The sequence below is a fragment of the Camelus dromedarius genome, chromosome 4 (assembly GCF_036321535.1).
Source record: "Camelus dromedarius isolate mCamDro1 chromosome 4, mCamDro1.pat, whole genome shotgun sequence".
NCBI classification, from domain to species: Eukaryota; Metazoa; Chordata; class Mammalia; order Artiodactyla; family Camelidae; genus Camelus; species Camelus dromedarius.
Genome location: NC_087439.1, coordinates 88649682 through 88659625, shown reverse-complemented (window position 1 = coordinate 88659625; position 9944 = coordinate 88649682). Strand labels below are relative to the sequence as shown.

General features: G+C 41.6%; 1 protein-coding gene across 1 annotated transcript; it reads right to left on the bottom strand.

Moving 5' to 3' along the window:
- Nucleotides 1-6581: 6581 nt before the first annotated feature.
- CCL20 (C-C motif chemokine ligand 20) lies at nt 6582-9616 on the bottom strand. Its single transcript, XM_010998008.3, has 4 exons — nt 9490-9616; nt 8281-8392; nt 7493-7570; nt 6582-6863 (listed from the first exon to the last, which is right to left on the bottom strand). Exons 1-4 carry the CDS (start codon nt 9566-9568, stop codon nt 6842-6844), a joined length of 291 nt encoding a protein of 96 aa, XP_010996310.1. The 5' UTR covers nt 9569-9616; the 3' UTR covers nt 6582-6841.
- Nucleotides 9617-9944: the final 328 nt, after the last annotated feature.

The following is a 9944-nucleotide window of genomic DNA, read 5'->3' as shown; positions in this document are numbered from 1 at the left end:
TGACCTGGGTTTGCGTCTAGATTTCATCCCTCAGGAATCCAGCACTTTTTTCTTCCCCAGATATCAGCCTCTGAAGCACTAAGCTCATCACGATCTGAGTCTGAATGAATCTAAAGCCAACACTATCATCATCAGTTGGAATTTAGGTGAACTTAAGCTTAATATATTCCTGTTAAGAACACTGATATTCAAGTGAAAGAGGAAGAAAGTAGGAACAAGAAAAGTTAAAAAAAAAAAGTTTTCATACTAGTCTATCAAACTTGTGACCATTAACTGTCCTAAAAATGCTTCAATTCTAATAATTAGAGGAATGGAGAATGTTCTGGGCCGAGCTAGAGCTAGAGCAAGGGCAGCATTTTCTATAATCACATTACTGTGCCAGATTTATTCATAAACCTTGTTCACCTGTTTCAGGTGAGTCAGAGTCAAAGAAAGAAAATAAATTTGCAAAATCACCGAAGTCTGTAGATATAAATGTTTCTTTATGCTAATTAGATCACAAATCACAGTATGGGGACATAGTTAAATACCTTAAGTGAGGTCCCAGTTGGAGTTTTGACACTTGGTGAAAAAAGTCAATCCAATGCAGAATAGTTTAGAGTCTTAGTAATTCTAGTTCATGGCCTGTCCTTTCAGTTAGAAGTCAGAGTAAGCTAAAGTCTAGTACCACAGTCTTCCCTGGACCTGATTTCATCTCAGAAAATTAAGACTATGCTCTTGGGTAGATTTAATCCTGTGTGTGTCTCTCTCACCTTACCTAGATTCCTTTCTCAGCCAAGAGGAAGACAGGGGCATTGCTTCTGAGGGAAAGTACATTGTGACAGGCTTCCCACAGGTATGAAGAAATTCTCCATCCTCATCCTTATCCCCAATCCCTACCCCTTTACCTGACTTTATTCTTCTTTTGTATTATACATTTATTTGGTTTTATGATTGTTTTCTGCCTCTCCTTCTATAAATCACATGAAAGCAAGAACTTTGTCCTGCTTGTCCCCAGTGACCAGAACAATGTCTGACCCATAGAAGGTGCTTGATAAATAGCAACTGACTGAATGGAGGGGTGGAAAACATACCTTTTATTCAATAAATCATGATTTAACAAGGAAGAAAAAACTGTGATATGTGCCTGGCGTTGCTGGGGAAGAAGTAACCGCATCACAACTGGAGCTTACTTCTTAAAGAAGCAAACTTCTTAAGTCTTCCTGATACCAAAAAAAGTCTTAAATGGTTTATGTTCTAACACACTGATGTTGTCTAAAATAGCAGAGAATACAGGTGATTACAAAGATGGCAAAGAATCAACACAAGAATCGACATCAAGGAACATCAGACACTACAGGTGTTCTCTTTACTGACACAGAAACACTTTATACAGGCAACTGGTCGGAAACTTGAGACAAACTAATTCCATCATATCTCTAAAGACTATGTGACCTTGGGTAAATTCCTTAACTTCTTTGACCCTCAGTTTCCCTATCCTCAAAGTAGGCATAGAAATGGTACCTACCTCATATTTAAATGAGATAATACATTAGTGATACTAGCACATCACTTGCTGCCTACCAGTCTAGGTATTATTAATGACATGGTCACTACTCAAACCCAAACCGTTGCATCCATCTGTCCTTTCTCATACTTCTCATGCTTTTATCCAAATACTGTTGTGTGCATCCAACTCATCTCCATGATGTCCCACTCTGGCCTTCCTTGACAGTTCTCTCCCGTCCTTCCATCTTTTGCTCCCCTATCTCCTTTCTGCAGTTGAAACCTGAGTCTATGGCAAGAACATCACTTCCCTCATAGTCTTCTCAAGGTGATTTCTGGGCCAGGAGCAGGTGGAGACCACCCTTCTTGTGCTTCCATGATGGTCCTTCTTCACTTCAGCACACTCTTCCCCCCAACCCCTCCTTTGAAGTACATGTGTGTCATTAGACCATCTTACTTCCCCTCCTCCTGGCTGACACTCAAAGGTCTTGATCAGTTCTTCACATGCCTTGAAGAATTTGGCACAGACTCACCGTTCCTCTCTCACTCCTGCTGCTGACATCAGTTTAGGCAACTTTATAACCACATGTGTGGCATGGTGCCACTTACAAAATGGTCTTGTCCCATCCCCAGCCCAGCTTCTATTTCCGATTAGGAGTCAGGGAATATGCTGAATAATACTACAGGAATGCAACCAGTGAAACCCAGAAGGCGGGAAACTCAGAAACAAAAGTCCTGCTTTCTCCAAAACATAAATCACAAAGGAAAAGACAGAGAGGGTAGCAATGGTGATAAGAAACATAACCAAAAATAAAAGAGAAGCAACTCACACAAATGCGATCTGTAGACCTTATTTACAGCTTCCACTCAAACAAATCAACTGCAAAAAATAAAAACAACTTTGTTTTGAAACAAACAGAGAAGTTTAACTATTGATTGAATATTTGGCAACATTAGGGAATTAGTGTTAATTTTTAATAATGAAATTGTTCCTGTGATTTGAAAATCCCTGCTTAAAAAGAAAAAAATCCATGTGGACGGCCCATCCAACATGGTAGCCTTCCCCATCCCACTTGAGCCTCATAGCCACAGTCATACCCATGAACCTTGCTTCTCGGGCTGCCCCAGCCCCTCCAGCCTCCTCACTGCCACACTAAGTCCTTCTGCCTGAGGGTCTCTCCATCTTCTTCTAGTCTCTCAGATACCTTCCAGCTTCATCTCCTCATCTCTGGTCCAGACCCCATGCTTCAGCCCGGCAACCTCTCTCTCTCTACCCTCATCATTGACTCTCTTGCCCTCTTGTCCTTGCACTGGTCCAGAGGCAGAGGCTAAGCCTGAACCAGTCTTGCTGGTTCTCTGCTCTTACAGCCAAGCTGCAGTGGGCTGCCTGGCACATGCAGGCTCAGCACGTTGATTGTCTCTGACCTCAGTGAAGCCCCAACACCGTGGAGCGATCCTTCGGTGTATCCCTGTGTCTGTCATTGGCTCTTACAAAGCTTCCCCTTTCCTCTCAAAGCCCCAGCCTTGCCTCTTCACTCATCACTCTCGAGAACACAAGTCTTTCACCAGGAAAAGCAAGCTCATCAGATGCCAACTCCATCAACTTCCACCTCTCACCCCATATCATAAATTTGTCTCCGTTTACTCTTCCCCCAGCATCCCTTGTTCCAAAGGAAGAGGTACCTCAATTGACTTGTGTTCTGGGAAGCAGTTCTCCCACCTCTGGAGGGAAAATGAACCACCATTTATTCCCCTCTCTGAAGCTTCAGCTCTTTAATATCTTCAATCTCTTCTCAATCTCTCTTTTTTCTCTGTCTGTCCCTCTCTTTCAATATTTTTCCACCTTAAAAAAAAAATTCTTCTTCTAGCTTTTATTTCCTCTTACTTTTACTGCCAAACTATCTGTCACCGTTTCTTCTTCACCTCCCTACTCCTAAAATCACCAACGACGCTACATAATACCATGAATGAAAGAGTCAGTTTTGCCGGACGCAAAAGACATTGTCCCATCCCACCAATGAGAAGTGCTGGGGAGGCACTAAAGAGCTTGGAAACACGCTGGTAAGTACAAGTCAAATCCACATGCAAGGGCAACGACCACTGCCAGGCATTAGTAGCTTTACACAAAAGACTTTTGGAAAATGTACGCCTTGAAAAACTCAAAAATGCTCGAGTGATCAGAGATGAATCCCAGAGAGAAAGGACTAGAGTCTGACTATAAATCAGTGGTGGAAATTAATGTCCTTGGGAAGACGGTACAAAGCGAAAGGGTTACTATGACTAAGAAAGAGTAAAGGCCATCCCACAGAGTTTCACCAGGAGCTTTAGGGAAGTTTAAAGGAGGCCTTTGTTTCCTCCCTGTCACTTGAATTTAAGGATGAGAATTAGTTCACGGATTACATATATAATTAAAATAAGTTAAAAAAAAAAAAAAAGAAGATGCTAGTGAAAAGTACATTCTGTACAGTTGTGCTTACATGAAATCAAGAACCGTCAAACTCATCTGCTAGGAAGTAGGTCAGAACAGCTGTTATCCTGGGCCTGCACAGATGTAAGGGGACATGAGGGAGCCTTCCGGGCGCTGAAAATATTTAATACAGCCCAGAGGTGTCACCCAGGTATGTGCAAATTCATCAAGCTGCACCCTTAGATTTGTGCCTTTTACTCTATTTTAATGATACCTCATTTTAAAATTAAATAGAAAGTACGGTTTTCAAAACAAACAAACAAAAAAAAGTAAGGAAAAGAAAACCTGTGAATTGGGAGCAACCTCCCTAATCTGAGAACATGGTTAATGCAGTGAGACCAATAAACTAGATTTTCAAATCGTGCAGCTGAGACTCTGCGCTGCATTCTGATCCCAGGCTTAACAATCCGGCCTTGTGATTCCAACTTGGACTCCTGGCGGGATGCGCTGATCTGCCCACGGGTTTACACCCAAGCACTTGACAGTGGAACGTTTTCATTGCGATGAATAAATTGGCATTTTGGCCTGGTAAATTCAGTCTCCAGAAACTTGGCTAATATTTATTAGCACTTCTGGTCCCAAAAGATTCAAACACTCTCAGAGCACTAACAAAATGTGCTACTTTCCTGGCTCCGCAAGGATCATCCGGTGAGGTCTCCCAGCATTAGTCTGTCAAATGTACCTCTGTCCCCTGACAATGGCCCTCTCTGGCTGTGCTGCCCCAAGAGAGGGTGCCTGGTGGTGATGGGATGGGTCTAGGGTGATTCTCAGGAATTCCAAACCAACCTCCTCTAAACCCCTTTTAATTTTGCCAGAGTCCCTCCATGTCTCACCTTATTCGTTACAGCTCTCTCTGGTACCTCTGTATCCATCTTCCATCCCACCTCCCTCTCCTCTTGCTTTGACTTTTTCAGTAGTTCCCCAGAATTTCCACATTCAAGTTCAAACCATTGCGCTTAGTTGAGGTAACAGTTTCGCTTCATCTGCAGCTACTCCACCCCACACCCACTCCTTGCTTACTTTCCGCTTCATCTGGTGTTGCTCAGTTGGTGGCATGATTGACATTTGCGTGGGACAGTTCTTCACTGTGTGGGACTGTCCTGAGCATTCCACTAGGTTTAGCATCCCTGTCTCCTGCCCACCGAATGCCTGTGGTACCCACCTTCAGACACTGTGACGACTAGAATATGCCTCCAGCTATTTCCAAACACCTGCTGCTGCCCCTTTTCCAGTTGTATGGCTCCTACTGGCCCTTCAGATCTCAGCTTAAATGAGGGCTAAACCATATACAATTGCCATCTTCACAGCTTGAGAACACTGAATATTGGCCATTTAATGTGGTTCAAGGGAATATTTTTTTCTTCGGGAAACCCTTACTGCTAATGTCCTGTATTTAGCCTCCTATGACTTCCTTCGTCCGAGTGCTTACCACCCCGTGTTGTAATAGCTGATATTCTCGGTGTCCCCTCCCTCTCCCCACACTGCTCAGCCTTAATTATCTGGGAGTGAGGACCAAATCCTAACTTAATCTCTTGGTATCTCCAGCTTCACTTGGCTCAGTGCCTGACTCGTAATAGACACTAAACCCATGTTTGATGAATAAACCAACAGGATGTTGAGCATACTTTCCCCGATGACTCAGTGTTGTTATTCGTGAGCACAGAGATGCCTTCAGGACCTGCTGAATCACAGGCTTTGGCTCTACACCAAATGACCCACCATCGCCCACTTTATGGACGTGTGTGCCTGGATTTTGACTCCTGTCATCGGCGTACCTGCCCCCGCTAATCCTCCGTGGCCTTTGGAATCTGCAGCAGACTGGAGTGCTGTGCCAAGGCGTGCCAAGGCGCGCCAAGGCGCTCCATGGTCTTCTTATCGTATTTCTGGGTTCTTGCTAGGTTTCACACATTGTCTCCCATCCAATTAGTGAGGCAATCAGTTTCTAAAAACCCTCTGAATAATCATTTCCTCTTTGGAAATGTCTTAAAGATGACTCAGAAGGACGTGCAAAGAAGAGCAATGTTCCCGTGCGGAGATGCCCACTCCCAGGACCACGGCTGGTGCCAGGACGATGGACTGAGTGATTTCTCAATGTGTTTTCTAAATGGTTGCTGTGTCCCTGTAGTCACAAAATATTTGGCCATAAATTTTTTTTATTTTAGAAAGTTTTATATCAATACATATTGAACTATGTCTCAGATACAGGATCTTTCTAATTTTTGGTTTGAATGACTTGAATTTTTTTAAAAAAGTCAAAAAACCTTCCTATTATAATTCATACAGAATGAAGTCCAGGGCCATAAGGGATAAAGATAAAAGGAACAACCAAGCAGAAGTAAATGGGGAATATAATTTTTAGAAAATTGTAGTATTTACTAAACCTTTAAATATTTGTAATATGCCTCTTAATAAATACTATTTAACTCAATCAATTTTTGGTGCTTTCTTTTATTTTCAATATTTATTTTTCTTATCATTTTTTTCTTTTTTACAAGGAAATTACAACAGTGTAGGAAACAAAACTATATAAACAGAAGAATGTTAGATGCTTTTTTTTTTAAAACAGCCTTCTGCTTGTCCATATCTTATTCCTTCACACTTAACTTTCTAACTCATACTAAACCGAACAGCTTATGGAAAACCAGTATTAAATAGCAAAACACAAAAAACCCACATACATAAATAACATAACATAAAATAGAGTGTAAGGTGATGCTTAACAAAGCAAACTATGATGCAATATGAATCAACTTCACTAATTGGACAAGTCCAAAGACGTGCAAACTAGATAAGCTCTGAACCCTCAGCGACGTGCAAGTGGAACCAGCTCCGGCTGGGTTCTTTTTGCTCTTGGGCTGTGTCCAATTCCGTTCCAGGGAGCATCTGTTTTTACATCTTCTTGACTCTTTGACTATCAAGAGAAAAAGACAGAAAAAATAAGCAAAGACCTGGCAGGCAGGAACACCTTTGGTACCTGCAGATGGCCTCACACGCCCTAACCGCATCTCAGGATGCCAAGCAACTCAGAGTCCAGGTGAGGAAATCGGGTTCAGCGAGGATAGGCCTTGCCCAGCGTAACCCAGCTAAGTAATGAGAGAAGCAGTTTACGCCCAGTTGCCTTGTGTCTTCGTTCAGTATCTGACACCCTCGTGTGAGGGGACTCTAAATGTTACTCTAGTATCATTGATGTAAATGAGAGCCGCTGGTCCCTTCCCAGCTTTTAACAACCATATGTCATGTAGTCTGTAAATTATACAAATAGGAAGCATCTTTGCAACAAAAATCAAGCAGCTAGTGCCTATCAAGTGCATAGAAGAATCTGATACAGCACGTGAAAAATCACTAAATTAAAAAAGTTAAAATGATCTACAAGTGGAAAAAAATGAATTTTTGTATTCATAGTCCAATTCAAATTTCCCTTTTAAAATTCTACTGTGCTTAGGCTAAAAGCATCCCCGTGAGCCTATGATCCACCACTCTGAACACTGCTCTTGCCCCGAATGTTTGGAGAGAGGTTAACAGACTGGGGACGTTCCATACCTGAGGATACGAACAGCTTGTTTCACCCAGTTCTTCTTTGGATCCGCACACACGGCTAATCTTTTCCTTGTGTGAAAGCTGAAAAATCAGACAAATTGATTTGTATTTAAAGAGCTTTTAATTTTTTTTTTCACACAGAACACGCAATGAAAATTTCATATCCCAACTGTTTGCTGTATACCTTATACAGTTCATTTGTTTCAGAGGTGAGACAAATGCAAAAAAAAAAAAAGTTACTTCTGATAACGCTTGACGCAAGGAATGAAAGTGATTCTCCCTGACTTTCGCTGCAGTTTGGTTGCTCAGTGGCAGAAAGGTTAAGTCCCAGAACTGTTATTTAATTTTGTTCGTGGTGGTTACATGAAATATGTATATATCTGATCAATAGCTTTTCTTATTCAAAGTATAATACCCTCTATAAATCAAGAATATTGTATGCAACAGTATAATTGCTCTGAGTTTTTACTTACAGCCCCAACCACTTTCTGGTAGAAGATGCTCATTTCAAAGTTTATGTCTCTTGTATTTTCCTGAGATAGCATTTTAGTTGCTTATAAGTTTATCTTTGAATGTGATTTTGCCCGCAACTATATTCATTCTCTAAACTAAGCTTTTGCCTTCTTCCAGTCCTACTGAAAATGAGCTTCGAAGTATACGTGTCTACTAAAACAAAGCTGTCTTTGCTACAGCAGAAATTTCTGAATGAAACTCCAAAAAGGCAAAGCTTTTTCTACCTGAAATTCCCATGGACTCCTAGCATAATCGGCTTAGAACCCTTCATAACTTACATGATTGCGTTGATGTCACAAGCCTCATTGGCCAGCTGCTGTGTGAAGCCCACGATAAATCTGGGGTGAAGGATTCGTTCTGTATATTGGAGGCAGCAGTCAAAGCTGCTTGCTGCTAAAAAGAAATGAAAGGTACTGAGTCCACATAAGTGAACTTATTTCATGATAAATATTATGGAAAACCTAGAATCTGATTTGTATGGTAAATAAACTACCTAGAACAGTTTCAATATCTCTGAGACCCAATTTAACATAGTTTCCAGTTCTCTTAAAAAAATAGTTTATGTACTGAGAAATGTTGGTTCAATAGTACTATTTAGAAGCACATAACTTCTCATAGAAGGAATACCTTTAGTAAGAAACACAAACTGACAGTGTTTTATTTCAGTTCACTGTAATCACTCAAGAATATATACCTCCCTCTTGAAGAAACCCTTATGAGTAGCCTTTCAAATGAATAAATTGGCAAATTTTAATCTACTATCTGGTTACTGGGTATTGAGAGGAAGGGGAAGACAAGAAGTTACAAAGGAAAATAATTTATAGGAGCTGCTAATAAGAGCTTCAATTAAAGCATTTTGAAATTATAATATTAGTTAATACGAATTTTTTATTTTGTTCATAAAAGTTCAACACATGTATCTTCAGGAATTCACCTGTTGCTAAAAGTGAGGTATTCTTACAGTAGTAAAACGATTCTTGGACACTCCCCCAAGTTAAATTACAACCTTCTGTAAGGTAAGGGATGCACTGGCAAGTGATGTCCTCAAAGCTTTGCAAGAATGAAGAAGTCAGGGGCCGTAATCCATCCCCAAAGGATGAGTTTTGAACTTCGACAAAGTGAGAAAGTTGGAGAAGTGGGAGCGTTTCCTGCATTTCAGAATGACCCCATTCAGTGATAATGGTACACAATTTACCTCACTCCCAGAAATAGCACTTCGGGCTTGTTCTGGAGCTTGGGTCTCTAAGAGGTCTCTAAGAGTCCATCCACTCCCTTAAATCTGCTGGAATTAACCAAAGAAAAAAATCCTGATGGACAGCAGCGACCATTTCCTCTTCTACTCTCCAGTAAGATGACAACCCCCATCACCTCCTTTTGAAGATTTCCTAACAGGCTTGCATCCCTTGGGGACCCTCAGAGGAGCTCAAGGCTTAGAGGAAAATGAAAACAGTTCTTCCTCCTGTGCTCGAAGAAAGGGTGACACCTACCTTCTGACTTGCTGCAGAGGTGGAGTAGCAGCACTGACATCAAAGCAGCCAGGAGCAAACTCTTGGTACTGCACATCATTTTCAGCTCAAAGAATGGTGTGCTCAGTGCTGGGTACCCAGTGCTCTGGGAGTGCTGTTAGGTTTGATAGCCGCCTAGGTCTAGGATGGCCCTACTTATAGCAAATATTGGGAATGTACACAGAAGGCGTGTTCCCACATGGGGTTTTCCCCATTGATTAACCTGCCCCATTATGTCGTCATAAAGAAAAACCTCAGGGAAAACTTCCTGCCTTTCCCTAATGTTGGGAAGGTGTGAAGGTCAGGATCGAGTAGGGGGTGGAGGTTGAGAAGGGAAAATCCTGTAAAACCCTTTGACTTTGCAAAGAAGGAAAAGCAGTTCATTCCTGTGCCCAGAAAAGATTTCTGCACAGTTTTCACTTAATCTCTTGTCTCTG

Bases quoted from the DNA above. Each gene is read 5' to 3' on its own strand.
- CCL20 (XM_010998008.3), bottom strand. From the start codon at position 9,568: ATGATGTGCAGTACCAAGAGTTTGCTCCTGGCTGCTTTGATGTCAGTG. The intron at 7,571-8,280 runs GTAAGTTATGAA...CTGATTTTTCAG, and splicing joins TGTGACATCAACGCAATCAT to CTTTCACACAAGGAAAAGAT. The intron at 6,864-7,492 runs GTATGGAACGTC...TTCTCTTGATAG, and splicing joins CAAGCTGTTCGTATCCTCAG to TCAAAGAGTCAAGAAGATGT.